This window comes from Chlamydotis macqueenii, chromosome 35, assembly GCF_036417535.1.
Source record: "Chlamydotis macqueenii isolate bChlMac1 chromosome 35, bChlMac1.mat, whole genome shotgun sequence".
NCBI lineage: Eukaryota > Metazoa > Chordata > Aves > Otidiformes > Otididae > Chlamydotis > Chlamydotis macqueenii.
Window position 1 is genome coordinate 247,308 of NC_141590.1, and position 14,776 is coordinate 262,083.

The following is a 14,776-nucleotide window of genomic DNA, read 5'->3' on the forward strand; positions in this document are numbered from 1 at the left end:
AAAAATCCCTATTTTCCCCCCAATCCTTACCAAAAATCCCAATTTCCTCCCAATCTTTACTAAAAATCCCAATTTTCCCCCAAATCCTTACCAAAAATCCCTGGTTTTCCCCCAATCCTTACCAAAAATCCCAATTTTCCCCGAGTCCTTACAAAAAAATCCCTATTTTCCCCCCAATCCCTACCAAAAATCCCTATTTTTCCCCCAATCCTTACCAAAAATCTCAATTTCCTCCCAATCTTTACTAAAAATCCCAGTTTTCCCCCCAATCCTTCCCAAAAATCCCAGGTTTTCCCCCAATCCCTACCAAAAATCCCAGGTTTTTCCCCAATCCCTACCAAAAATCCCAATTTTTCCCCAATCCTTACCAAAAATACCACTTTTCCCCCCAATCCCTACCAAAAATCCCAATTTTTTCCCCAATCCTTACCAAAAATACCAATTTTCCCCCAATCGCTACCAAAAATCCCTATTTTTTCCCCCAATCCTTGCCCCAAAAATTCCATATTTTCCCCCTCTCCTTGCAAAATCCTTATTTCTCCCTCCATTTTTTTCCAAAAATCCACATTTCCCCCCCATTTTTCCCAAAAAAAAATTCCCAATTTCCCCCCATTTTGCCTAAAATCTCTATTTTCCCCCCAATTTTTGCTAAAATTACAAATTTCCCCCCAATTTTTGCTAAAATTCCCGATTTTTTTCCCTTCTCCCCGATTTTTTTGCCTCCATCCCATCCCAACGGCATTTTTTTTCCTCGAATCCGACCGGAAAAGCCGGGATTGGATGCGCCCCCCCCTCCCCCCGCCCCCTCCTGTCGCCCCAAAATTTCCCGATTAACGATTTAATTCCCGTTTTGTTTTTTTTTCCCCCCGTTCCAGGTGAAATGACCCGGCTCCCAGCGCGTTTCTCCGCCTCCGGACGCCACCGGACGTTGCCGGAATTTTTCGGGATTCTCCCACCACACTTGTGTTCCCCTCCCCCTCCCGTTGTAAATATTCTCCCTCCGAAAAATAAAATTTTCCAGTTTTTCCGATGTTTTCCACTTGGTTTTCTCTGGGATTTCTCCAGGATGTCCTGCTGGGAGATGTTTCGGGGTCCAACCATAGGACATGTCCTCCTAGGAGATGTTTTGGGGTCCAGCTATGGGACGTGTCCTCCTAGGAGATGTTTTGGGGTCCAGCTATGGGACGTGTCCTCCTAGGAGATGTTTTGGGGTCCAGCCATGGGACGTGTCCTCCTAGGAGATGGTTTTGGGGGTCCTGCTGTGGGATGTGTCCTCCTAGGAGATGTTTTGGGGTCCTGCCATTGGACTTGTCCTCCTAGGAGATGTTCTGGAGGTCCAGCTGTGGGACGTGTCCTCCTAGGAGATGTTTTGGGGTGTCCAGCTATGGGACGTGTCCTCCTAGGAGATGGTTTTGGGGGTCCTGCTATGGGATGTGTCCTCCTAGGAGATGTTCTGGAGATCCATCTATGTGATGTGTGCACCTAGGAGATGGTTTGGAGGCCCAGCCATGGGACGTGTCCTCCTTGGAGATGGTTTTGGGGGTCCTGCTACCGGACGTGTCCTCCTAGGAGATGGTTTGGGGGTCCTGCTGTGGGACGTGTCCTCCTAGGAGATGTTTTGGGGTGTCCAGCCATGGGACGTGTCCTCCTAGGAGATGTTTTGGGGTCCAGCTATGGGATGTGTCCTCCTAGGAGATGTTCTGGAGATCCATCTATGTGATGTGTGCACCTAGGAGATGGTTTGGAGGCCCAGCCATGGGACGTGTCCTCCTTGGAGATGGTTTTGGGGGTCCAGCTATGGGACGTGTCCTACTGGGAGATGTTTTGGGGTCCTGCTGTGGGACTTGTCCTCCTTGGAGATGTTCTGGAGGCCCAGCTATGGGACGTGTCCTCCTAGGAGATGGTTTTGGGGTACAGCTATGGGATGTGTCCTCCTAGGAGATGTTTTGGGGTGTCCAGCCATGGGACGTGTCCTCCTAGGAGATGGTTTTGGGGTACAGCTATGGGACGTGTCCTCCTAGGAGATGTTCTGGAGGTCCTGCTGTGGGACGCATCCTCCTAGGAGATGTTTTTGGGGGTCCTACTATGGGACATGTTCTACTGGGAGATGTTTTGGGGTCCTGCTGTGGGATGTGTCCTCCTAGGAGATGTTTTGGGGTCCTGCCATTGGACTTGTCCTCCTGGGAGATGTTCTGGAGGTCCAGCTCTGGGACATCTCCTCCTAGGAGATGTTTTGGGGGTCCTGCAACGGGACATGTCCTCCTTGGAGACGGTTTGGGGGTCCTGCTATGGGACGTGTCCTCCTAGGAGATGTTCTGGAGGTCCAGCTATGGGACTTGTCCTCCTAGGAAATGTTTTGGGGTGTCCAGCTATGGGACTTGTCCTCCTGGGAGATGTTTTTGGGGGGTCCTGCTGTGGGACGTGTCCTCCTAGGAGATGTTCTGGAGGCCCAGCTCTGGGACGTGTCCTCCTCGGAGATGTTTTGGGGTCCTGCTATGGGGCGTGTCCTCCTAGGAGATGGTTTGGGGGTCCTGCTGTGGGACGTGTCCTCCTAGGAGATGTTCTGGAGGTCCTGCTGTGGGACGCATCCTCCTAGGAGATGTTTTTGGGGGTCCTGCTATGGGACATGTCCTACTGGGAGATGTTTTGGGGTCCTGCCATTGGACTTGTCCTCCTAGGAGATGTTCTGGAGGTCTAGCTCTGGGACATCTCCTCCTAGGAGATGTTTTGGGGTGTCCAGCCATGGGACTTGTCCTCCTGGGAGATGTTTTTGGGGGGTCCTGCTGTGGGACGTGTCCTCCTAGGAGATGTTCTGGAGGTCCAACCACACCTCACGACCTCCTGGGAGATGTTTGTGGGCGTGTCCCTCACCCTCCCTTCCCCCTCTTCCAGTCAAGACGTCACGCCCCAACGTCTTCTCCCTCTCCTCCTGCTGCCTTCCCGCCGCCGCCGCCGCCACCACCACCGTCTTGACCTGCCTGGTGACCGACTTCTTCCCCCCCGTCATCTCCATTGGCTGGCACCCCGAAATCTCCGCCCCCCTCGCCGCCGCCCCGGTCAAGAAGTCCAAGGAGACCTCTTACATCACCAGCAGTCACGTGACCGCCGCCGCCGCCGGTGGAGACTTCCAGTGCCAGGTCCACCACTCCGGTTCCACCATCTCCGCCTCGTTCTCCAACAAGGGTAGGAGAAGTTCTGGGAGGGGGAGTGGCCGGGTGGGCGTGGCCAGCTGCCGCATCCCCTTTTTCCCATAGGCTGCAGGCGGCCGCCCCCTCCTCCTCCTCCTCCTCCTCCTCTCCGCGTTTTATTGGCCGGGCCGGGCTGCGGGGACGAGGAGGAGGCGGAGCTGGAGATCGGTTGCGTTTTTTGGAGTCCCACCGCCGAGGAGAAGACGACGGGGGAGGCCGCCGTCTCCTGGCGGCGCAACGGCCAGGCGTTGGGCGACGCCCACCTCGTCGCGGGGGGGAGGAGCCAACTGAAGGTGACGCGGGAGAGTTGGGAGAAGGGGGACGTCTACACCTGCGAGGTGACGGCGGTGGGACGGGGGACAACGGCTCGCAACACCAGCAGGTGCACGGGTAAGGCGGGGCGGGGCTCAAGATGGCGGCGGGAGGGGGGGGCGGGGCCAAACACGGCGTGGGGGACGGAGGTGTGGGCGGATGGAGGCGGAGGGCGTGGGCGGTGGGTGGGTGGGGCGCGGGGCGGCGGGCGGGGAGATGGTTGGGTGAAGCCTCCTGAGATGTGGGGTGGGGGCTGCGGGGTTGGGGGGGGGAGAAATGGACGGGGTGGGTGGGGAGACAGCAGGTGATGGAAGGTTGAGGAGCTCCAAGAGATGATGGAAGGCTGAGGAGCTCCAAGAGATGGTGGAAGGCTGAGGAGCTCCAAGAGATGGTGGAAGGCTGAGGAGCTCCAAGAGATGGTGGAAGGCTGAGGAGCTCCAAGAGATGGTGGAAGGCTGAGGAGCTCCAAGAGATGGTGGAAGGTTGAGGAGCTCCAAGAGATGGTGGAAGGTTGAGGAGCTCCAAGAGATGATGGAAGGTTGAGGAGCTCCAAGAGATGATGGATGGAAGGTTGAGGAGCTCCAGGAGATGATGGATGGAAGGCTGAGGAGCTCCAGGAGATGATGGATGGAAGGTTGAGGAGATAGGAGAGACGATGGATGGAAGATTGAGGAGCTCCAAGAGATGATGGAAGGTTGAGGAGCTAGGAGAGATGATGGATGGAAGGTTGAGGAGATAGGAGAGACGATGGATGGAAGGTTGAGGAGCTCCAGGAGATGATGGATGGAAGGTTGAGGAGATAGGAGAGGTGATGGATGGAAGGCTGAGGAGCTCCAAGAGATGATGGATGGAAGGTTGAGGAGATAGGAGAGACGATGGATGGAAGGTTGAGGAGCTCCAGGAGATGATGGATGGAAGGTTGAGGAGATAGGAGAGGTGATGGATGGAAGGCTGAGGAGCTCCAAGAGATGATGGATGGAAGGTTGAGGAGATAGGAGAGACGATGGATGGAAGGTTGAGGAGCTCCAGGAGATGATGGATGGAAGGTTGAGGAGATAGGAGAGGTGATGGATGGAAGTTTGAGGAGATAGGAGAGACGATGGATGGAAGATTGAGGAGCTCCAAGAGATGATGGAAGGTTGAGGAGCTCCAAGAGATGATGGATGGAAGGTTGAGGAGATAGGAGAGGTGATGGATGGAAGGTTGAGGAGCTCCAAGAGATGATGGAAGGTTGAGGAGCTCCAAGAGACGATGGATGGAAGGTTGAGGAGATAGGAGAGGTGATGGATGGAAGGTTGAGGAGATAGGAGAGGTGATGGATGGAAGGTTGAGGAGATAGGAGAGGTGATGGATGGAAGGTTGAGGAGCTCCAAGAGATGATGGAAGGTTGAGGAGCTCCAAGAGACCATGGATGGAAGATTGAGGAGCTCCAAGAGACGATGGATGGAAGGTTGAGGAGCTCCAGGAGATGATGGATGGAAGGTTGAGGAGCTCCAAGAGACCATGGATGGAAGGTTGAGGAGATAGGAGAGACGATGGATGGAAGATTGAGGAGCTCCAAGAGATGATGGAAGGTTGAGGAGCTCCAAGAGATGATGGAAGGTTGAGGAGCTAGGAGAGATGATGGATGGAAGGTTGAGGAGATAGGAGAGACGATGGATGGAAGGTTGAGGAGCTCCAAGAGATGATGGAAGGTTGAGGAGCTCCAAGAGATGATGGAAGGTTGAGGAGCTAGGAGAGATGATGGATGGAAGGTTGAGGAGATAGGAGAGACGATGGATGGAAGGTTGAGGAGCTCCAAGAGATGATGGATGGAAGGTTGAGGAGCTCTGAGAGCCAATGGCTGCACGAGGAGCCAGGAGAACCAATGGGTGGACGAGGCGCCCCCACCCACCCCCCGTGACCACACCCCCTCGCCCCACAGCCTGCTGGGAAGCCTTGCTCCCCCCCCAGCTCTTCATCACCCCCCCGTCCTACGCGGACCTCCTGGCCGGCCGGGCCACGGCCACCTGCCTCCTCCTCCTCGCCGGCTCATTGGACGGCGCCATCCTCCAATGGGGGGAGGGCGGGGGGGTGGCTCCGCCCCCCAGCCCCACCCGCCACGCCAACGGGACGCGGAGTCTTCTCCTCGCCCGCCCGGTGGGCCTGGAGGAGTGGGGGAGGGGCACGGCCCTGGAGTGCCGGGCCGCCGTCCCCTGCCACGCCCCCCTGGTGCTGCGCCAGCCAATGGGGCCCGGCCGTGAGTTTGAGGGGCGGGGCGATGTGGGGCGGCCTGGGCCTACGTGGGGCCTATGGGGTGGTACGAGGCCTATGGGGCACTGTGGGGCAGCGTGGGCCTATGTGGGGCCTATGGGGCGCTATGGGGTGATGTGGGCACTATGGGGCGGTATGGCGCCTATGGGGTGGTACGGGGTGCTATGGGGCCTATGGGGCTCTACGGGGTGCTATGGAGCCTGTGGGGTGCTGTGGGGCAGCGTGGGCCTACGTGGGGCCTATGGGGCACTATGGGGCCATGTGGGCGCTATGGGGTGATATGGGGTGCTATGGGGCCTATGGGGTGCTATGGGGCCTATGGGGTGCTATGGGGCCTATGGGGTGGTACGGGGTGCTATGGGGCTCTATGGGGCCTATGGGGCTCTACGGGGTGCTATGGGGTGGTATGGGGCCTGTGGGGCGCTGTGGGGCAGCGTGGGCCTACGTGGGGCCTATGGGGCGCTATGGGGCCATGTGAGCGCTATGGGGTGGTATGGGGCACTATGGGGCCTATGGGGTGCTATGGGGTGGTATGGGGCCTATGGGGTGCTATGGGGCGGTATGGGGCCTATGGGGCTCTATGGGGCTCTACGGGGTGCTATGGGGCTCTATGGGGGCCCTATGGGGCCTACGGGGCGCTATGGGGCGGCCCAGCCCCACAACCGGCCTGGTCACCCCCCAGCCGGGCCGAGGAAGGCCCCGAAGGTGACGATGCGCCGCGTCCCCGCCGGCGAGGGGCGGGGCGGCCTCCTCCTCTGTGACGTCAGCGGCTTCGCCCCCCGGGAAATCGACGTCCAATGGGAAGGCGGGAAAGACCTGGGGGCCCGGGCCCAAACGGGGCCCGTCACCGGCCGGGAGGTCTTCTCCGTCTTCAGCCTCCTCCGATTGGAGGAGGGCGAGGAGGGGAGGGGCTACGCCTGCGTCGTGCGGCACCCCGCCCTCACCCAACCCGCGTACGCCGAGGAAGAGGCCGGTGAGGGTGGTGGTCCCACGTGGGTTGGCATCTCCAAGGGGTTGGGTCTCCATCTCCAAGGGGTTGAGGTTCTCCATGGAAGCCCACCAACCACCTGATCCTTTTTTTTTTGGGAGCAACCAAACCCATCTCGATGGTGTTTTGGGGTCCTGCTCACGTCCTACGTGGGTTGGCATCTCCAAGGGGTTGGGTCTTCATCTCCAAGGGGTTGGGTCTTCATCTCCAAGGGGTTGGGTCTCCACCTCCAAGGGGTTGAGGTTCTCCATGGAAGCCCACCAACCACCTGATCCTTTTTTTTTGGGAGCAACCAAACCCATCTTGATGGCGGTTTGGGGTCCTGCTCACGTCCTACATGGGTTGGCATCTCCAAGGGGTTGGGTCTCCATCTCCAAGGGGTTGAGGCTCTCCATGGAAGCCCACCAACCACCTGATTCTTCTTTTGGGGAACAACCAAACCCATCTCGATGGTGTTTTGGGGTCCTGTTCACGTCCTACATGGGTTGGCATCTCCAAGGGATTAGGGCTCCATCTCCAAGGGGTTGAGGTTCTCCACGCCAAGCCCACCCCCACCACCATCCACCTCCCCCCCCAACTTTTGCAGGTCCCACCACACCATCCCCTACCCCCGAGCCGTGGGAGAAGCCCTCGTCCCACCAAGGTGAGCTCTGCGCCTCGCTTGGACCCCCCCATCCCCCCCCATTTCAAACCGGTTTGGGGTGGTCAAGATGGAGGCCCACCACCCAACCCCCCACCCCAACGTTCTTCAGGTTGCCCCACGCCTCCCCCCGCCTCCCTGCAACCGCCCTCCTTCCATGAGCTCTTCCTCCGCGGGGCGGCCAACTTGACCTGCGCCACCCCCTTGGCCAACGCCAGCCTGGATTGGACGGCGGGGGGCCGGCCGGTGGAGCCGGCGGCGGTGGAGGCCGATCGCGGCGAAGCGCCGGGGACCAGGAGCCGCTTGAGGGTCGCCTTGGAGGAGTGGAAGGGCACGGCCAACTTCTCCTGCCGGGTGCGGGCCGGCGGGGACGAGGCGCGGCTGGAGATCAGCCGGAGGATGGGTGAGGAGGTGCAAAAAGCCTTGAATTGGGGAAAAAAATCCTTGAATTTGTGCAAAAAAAATCCTTAAAATGGCGGAAAAATTCTTGAATTGGGGAAAAATTCTTGAAATGGTGAAAAAAAAATTCTTGAATTCATGAAAAAATCCTTGAATTGGTGAAAAAAAATTCTTGAAATAATGAAAAAATTCTTGAAATGGTGAAAAATATTCTTGAATTGGTGAAAAAAATCCTTGACTTGGTGGAAAAATCCTTGAATTGGTGAAAAAAATCCTTGAAATAATGAAAAAAAATCTTGAAATGGTGAAAAAAATCCTTGAATTGGTGCAAAAATTCTTGAAATAATGAAAAAATTCTTGAAATGGTGAAAAATATTCTTGAATTGGTGAAAAAAATTCTTGAAATGGTGGAAAAATCCTTCAATTGGTGAAAAAATCCTTCAATTGGTGAAAAAAATCCTTGACTTGGTGAAAAAAAATCCTTGAATTGGTGCAAAAATCCTTGAATTGGTGCAAAAATTCTTGAAATAATGAAAAATAAATCCTTGAAATGGTGGAAAAATCCTTGAATTGGTGAAAAAAAAATCCTTGAAATGGTGCAAAAATCCTTGAAATGGTGGAAAAATCCTTGAATTCGTGAAAAAAGTCCTTGAAATAATGAAAAAAAATCTTGAAATGGTATAAAAAATTCTTGAATTGGTGCAAAAATTCTTGAAATAATGAAAAAAAATCCTTGAAATGGTGGAAAAATTCCTGAAATAATGAAAAAATTCTTGAAATGGTGAAAAAATCCTTGAATTGGTGAAAAAAATCCTTGAAATAATGAAAAAAAATCTTGAATTGGTGAAAAAATCCTTTAATTGGGGAAAAAAATCCTTGAATTGGTGCAAAAATCCTCACAACACTGCAAAAAAACCCCTTGGAATGTGGCAAAAAATTCTTGCAATGCAGCAAAAAATCTTTGTACTGTGACAATAAAGTCTTGCGACGTGTCCTAAATTCTTGCGACACGGGAAAAAATTCTTGCAAAATGGCAAAAATTCTTGCAACGTGGCAAAAATTCTTGCAAAATGGCAAAAAAATCTTGCAAAATGGCAAAAAATCTTGCAAAATGGCAAAAATTCTTGCAACACAACAAAAAATTCTTGTGATTCGGCAAAAAATTCTTGCAAAATGGCAAAAAAATTCTTGAAAATGGCAAAAATTCTTGCAATACAACAAAAAATTCTTGCGATGCGGCAAAAATTCTTGTGAAATGGCAAAAATTCTTGCAAAATGGCAAAAAATTCTCACAAAATGGCAAAAATTCTTGTGATACAGCAAAAAAATTCTTGCGAAATGGTAAAAATATCTTGCGAAATGGCAAAAATTCTTGCGATGCGGCAAAAAATCCTTGTGAAATGGCTAAAAATTCTCACAAAATGTCAAAAAATCTTGCAAAATGTCAAAAATTCTTGCGAAATGGCAAAAAATTCTTGCAAAATGGCAAAAATTCTTGCAAAATGGCAAAAATTCTTGCAAAATGGCAAAAACTCTTGCAACACAACAAAAAATTCTTGTGATTCGGCAAAAAATTCTTGCAAAATGGCAAAAATTCTTGCAATGTGGCAAAAATTCTTGCAAAATGGCAAAAATTCTTGCTAAATGGCAAAAATTCTTGCAAACTGGCAAAAAAATTCTTGCAAAATGGCAAAAATTCTTGCAAACTGGCAAAAAAATTCTTGCAAAATGGCAAAAATTCTTGCGATGCGGCAAAAAATTCTTGCAAAATGGCAAAAAAATTCTTGAAAATGGCAAAAATTCTTGCAACACAACAAAAAATTCTTGTGATTCGGCAAAAAAATTCTTGCAAAATGGCAAAAATTCTTGCGATGCGGCAAAAAATTCTTGCAAAATGGCAAAATATCTTGCGAAATGGCAAAAATTCTTGCGATGCAGCAAAAAAATCCTTCTGAAATGGCCAAAAATTCTTGCAAAATGGCAAAAATTCTTCCAAAATGGCAAAAATTCTTGCGAAATGGCAAAAATTCTTGCGACACGGCAAAAACTTCTTGCATGTCGCCCCGCAGGTCCCTTGAAGCCACCCAGCCTCCACCTCCTGCCGGCCTCGCCCGCCGAGGCCTGCGCCGGCCGCGCCTTCACCCTCTTCTGCCTGGCGAAGGACTTCTACCCGCCGGAGATCGCCGTCTGGTGGCGCCGGGGCGCGGCCCAGTGGCCGGCGGAGGAGGCGGCGCCAAGTTGCGACCACCAAAGCCAGCGCTGCTCCCTGGTGGTGGCCGTGGAGGTGGCCCGGGGCGAGTGGGCCGGGGGCGCCGCCTACGGCTGCTTGGTGGCTCACGTCTCCTCCGAGAAGATCGCCGAGGTGGCCGTGGACGCCGGCGCCGGTAGGGTCGCAAACCCTAGGGTTGTCCATCCTTGGTCGTATTGTGTGGCCATGGGTTGGGTTGTCCATCCTTGGTCTTCTTGCTTGGCCATGGGTTGGGTTGTCCATCCTTGGTCATGTTGCTTGGCCATGGGTTGAGTTGTCCATCCTTGGCTTGGGTTGTCCATCCTTGGTTGCCTTGCTTGGCCATGGGTCGGGTTGTCCATCCTTGGTTGCCTTGCTTGGCCTTGGGTTGGGTTGTCCATCCTTGGTCACGTTGCTTGGCCTTGGGTTGGGTTGTCCATCCTTGGTCACGTTGCTTGGCCAGGGGTTGGATTGTCCATCCTCGGGTTGGGTTGTCCATCCTTGGTTGCCTTGCTTGGCCATGGGTCGGGTTGTCCATCCTTGGTCATGTTGCTTGGCCAGGGGTTGAGTTGTCCAACCTTGGCTTTAGTTGTCCATCCTTGGTCATGTTGCTTGGCCATGGGTTGGGTTGTCCCTCCTTGGTTGCCTTGCTTGGCCATGGGTCGGGTTGTCCATCCTTGGTTGCCTTGCTTGGCCAGGGGTTGGGTTGTCCATCCTTGGGTTGGGTTGTCCATCCTTGGTTACATTGCTTGGCCATGGGTTGGGTTGTCCATCCTTGGTTGCGTTGCGTGGCCATAGGTTGGGTTGTCCATCCTTGGGTTGGGTTGTCCATCCTTGGTTGTGTTGTGTGGCCATAGGTTGGGTTGTCCATCCTTGGTGGTGTTGCTTGGCCATGGGTTGAGTTGCCCATCCTTGGTTGCGGCGGGGTCGTTAAGAGGTTTAATTACCGCCGTGGTTCCACCTCTTCCATCTTCTCGCAGACCCCTGGGACTGCGCCGGGCTGCGCTTCCTGCCTTGCGGTTTATTGGGCGACGGCGATGACCTGGAGCCGGAAGAGGACGGTAGCGCCTGGACCACCATCTCCACCTTCGTGGTGCTCTTCCTCCTCCTCATCTTCTACAGCGGCTTCGTCACCTTCATCAAGGTTGGAGGGGGGGTTGCGTTGCCCGTTCTTGGGTTGGGTTGTCCATCCTTGGTTGCGTTGCTTGGCCGTGGGTTGGGTTGTCCATCCTTGGGTTGGGTTGTCCATCCTTGGTTGTGTTGCTTGGCCATGGGTTGGGTTGTCCATCTTTGGTTGTGTTGCTTGGCCATGGGTTTGGTTGTCCATCCTTGGTTGCGTTGCTTGGCCATGGGTTGGGTTGTTTGGCCATGGGTTGGGTTGTCCATCCTTGGTTGCGTTGCTTGGCCATGGGTTGCATTGCCCGTTCTTGGGTTGGGTTGCTTGGCCATGGGTTGGGTTGCTTGGCCATGGGTTGGGTTGTCCATCCTTGGTCATGTTGCTTGGCCATGGGTTGGGTTGCTTGGCCATGGGTCACCTTCTCCATCCTTGGGTCACCTTCTCCATCCTCGGGTCTCCTTCTCCACCCTTGCGTTGGGTTGACTCGCCGTACCCTTCCCACCCCGCGCCCCGTACCCCCTCACGCCCGCCATTTCCCCTCCCCCACAGGTGAAGTGACCCCCTCCCCCGCACCAACCCCCCGAGAAACGCCGGAGAAGCTCCAAAACGGGGAGAAAAACGCCCAAAAAGGGGCTCGACGCCCAATTTTATTCCAAATTCCTCGTTTCCGCGCGGATTTTCCAATAAAATCCCTTTTTTTTTCCCTCATTTTCGATTTGTCACCTCATTTTTTCTTTCTCACGGGAACGGAGGGGGGCGTTTTGGGGTGAAAAGCCGCTATTTTGGGTGCGGCTTGGCCACCCTGCTGTTTTGTTTTTCGGCTGAGTCAGAGGGCGAAACGCCGCCGCCGTAAACAGGACGCACCTGCTTCCTCCTCCCCTCCCGATCCAGATGTTCGCGGTCGAGCTGGGGCCATTTTTGTTCCAAAAATGACTCGGATCGCCCCAAAAAAACACCCTCGACCGAAAGGAGGGGGGAGAAACGAAACGCCCTTTTACCGGCAACGGAGTCGAGGGGGATTTTTTCGGGGGAGGCGAAATTTCGCGTCCGCCGGCACGTAGCCGCCGCACGAAGGGGTGTGGGGGGGCGAAACGGGGACAAATTGTTTTTTTTTTTGAGAATTTAGTGGCGAGCGGCGACAAAAAATTGAATTATTTCGGGGGAAAAACGGAGATTTTTGGCGCTGGATGGGAATTCGGGGCGATGCGGAGACGTGAAATTGAATTTTGGGGGGGGGAATTGATTTTTTTTGGGGGGAAATTGACTTTTTGAGGGGAAAATTGATTTTTTTGGGGTAGTTTGATGGGAATTTGGGGTGATGGACCAAGAAAAATTGGGTTGATTTTGAGGGAAAATGGGATTTTGGAAGCTCGATGGGAATTTGGGAGCGATGCGTGATGTGAAATTGATTTGTGGGGGAAAAAAAATGATTTTTGGGGGGGAAAAATCGGGTTTTTGGTAGCTTGATGGGAATTTGGGGTGATGTACCAACAAAAAATTGGGTTGATTTGGAGGGAAAACGGGATTTTGGAAGCTCGGTGGGAATTCGGGGGCGATGCGTGATGTGAAATTGATTTTTTGGGCGGAAATTGGTTTTTTTGGGGGGGGGAAATTGGGGTTTTTTGGTAGTCTGATGGGAATTTGGGGTGATTTTCCGACGGAAAACGGGCTCATTTCAGGGAAAACCGGGATTTTGGGGAGCTCGATGGCCACTGGGCTGCGATGCCCTGGTGAAAATGGGCTGATTTCACGGGAAAATGGGCTTTTGGGGGCGTTTTTTTCCTTTCCCAGTTCGTTCTATTCCAGGAATCTTCGGAAAAAAATCCCACAAAATGGCCCCAGGGCACCGCTCGGCCGTGGGGGGGCGGGGCGACCTTTGGTCCCCCTCACAGGACCTGGGGGAGAGAGGGAGAATTAATTAATCGGCCTTAATTACTCGGCGGCGGCCCACCCGCCGACGCCGTTACCTTGAAGACGGTGACGCCGGTGCTGTAGCAGAGGCTGAGGAGGAAGAGGATGACGAAGGTCACGGCCGTCCAGAGGTCGGTGGCGTCTTCCTCCCCCTCGGCTTGCGTCTCCTCGCCCACCACCACCGAGACGCCTTCTGGGGAGGGGGCGAGAAGAAGGGGTCAGCGGGGGGCGGAGACCCCTCCTTTCCCCACCCCATCGCCCAAAACCCGCCGGGCGACCAAAAATTCGTGAGGATTTTTGGGGCGCGGAGCAAAAAAATCCCCATTTTCAGCCATTTTTAGCCCATTTTAACCCATTTTAACCCATTTTTAGCCATTTTCAGCCCATTTTAACCTATTTTAACCCATTTTTAGCCATTTTAGCCCATTTTAACCCATTTTTAGCCATTTTAAACCTGTCTTTACAGATTTTTACCCATTTTTACCCATTTGCCACCCCATCCTGGCACAAAATTCTCCTGCGAGCCCAAGGGTGGTGAAAATTTTTGGCGCACGCAGCGAAAAACTCATTTTTGACCCATTTTTCACCTGTTTTCACCCATTTCCACCCCTTTTAACCCATTTTTCACCGATTTTCAGCCATTTTCACCCATTTTTCACTGATTTTTGACCCATTTTCACCCATTTTCACCCATTTTCACCCATTTTAACCCATTTTCGACCCATTTTAACCCATTTTTAACCCATTTTTATCCATTGTCACCCGTTTTTCACTCATTTTCGACCCATTTTCACCTATTTTCACCCATTTTTCACCCATTTTTCTCTCATTTTCCACCCATTTGAACCCATTTTAACACATTTTCAATCATTTTTAACCCATTTTCACCCATTTTCACCCATTTTTCACTCATTTTCGACCCATTTTTCACCCATTTTTCACTCATTTTCGACCAATTTTTAACCAATTTTAACCCATTTTCACCCATTTTCACCTATTTTCACCCATTTTTCACTCGTTTTCGACACATTTTCACCCATTTTCACCCATTTCCACCCATTTTTCTCCCCAACCCTTGCTAAAAACCCTCTGTGAGCAAAGGGGCCACGAGAATTTTCGGTGCGTGCGGCAAAAACCCCGTTTCTGCCCGTTTTCTACCCAAATCTTGTGCAAAAACCGGCTACAAGCAAAGCGGTCATGACTATTTTTGGTGTGCAACCAAAAAAAAACCCCATTTTCTACCCAAAATTCGTCCAAAAAAATCTACGAGCAGAGGGAGCAGAGGGATTTTCGGGGCAAAAATCCCATTTTCCCCCGTTTTCTACCCAAAATTCATCCAAAAAAATCTACGAGCAGAGGGAGCAGAGGGATTTTGGGGGCAAAAATCCCATTTTCCCCCGTTTTCTACCCAAAATTCGTCCAAAAAAATCTCCCACGAGCGAGGATTTTTCGGCGCAGCGGCAAAAATCCCATTTTCCCACCCTTTTTTTCCCTCCCCCGCCCCCAAAATTCCCCAAAACCTCCGGAAAACAACTCCCTTCTCTTCCCCCCCCCACCCCCGCACGTCAATTTTTAGGGTGAAAAACGCCGTTTTCCGGCAAATTTCCCTTTCCCGCGCCAGAAAACGCCTCCCTTCTCTTTCAATCCCCTCACCGCCTCGATTTTTAGGGTGAAAAACGCCGTTTTCCGGCAAATTTCCCTTTCCCACGCCAGAAAACGCCTCCCTTCTCTTTCAATCCCC

At 52.8% G+C, this 14,776-nt stretch overlaps 1 gene segment (V, D, J or C); it reads left to right on the plus strand.

The window, feature by feature from the left end:
- The window catches only part of LOC147596867 (Ig mu chain C region-like), a 94,104-nt gene extending 82,422 nt beyond the window's left edge, over positions 1-11,682 (plus strand). Inside the window, 4 exon segments of the C gene segment in view lie at positions 7,516-7,784; positions 9,850-10,164; positions 10,988-11,151; positions 11,674-11,682. Of these exon segments, the coding sequence occupies positions 7,516-7,784; positions 9,850-10,164; positions 10,988-11,151; positions 11,674-11,682 (757 nt within the window).
- The last annotated feature ends 3,094 nt before the right edge of the window (positions 11,683-14,776 follow it).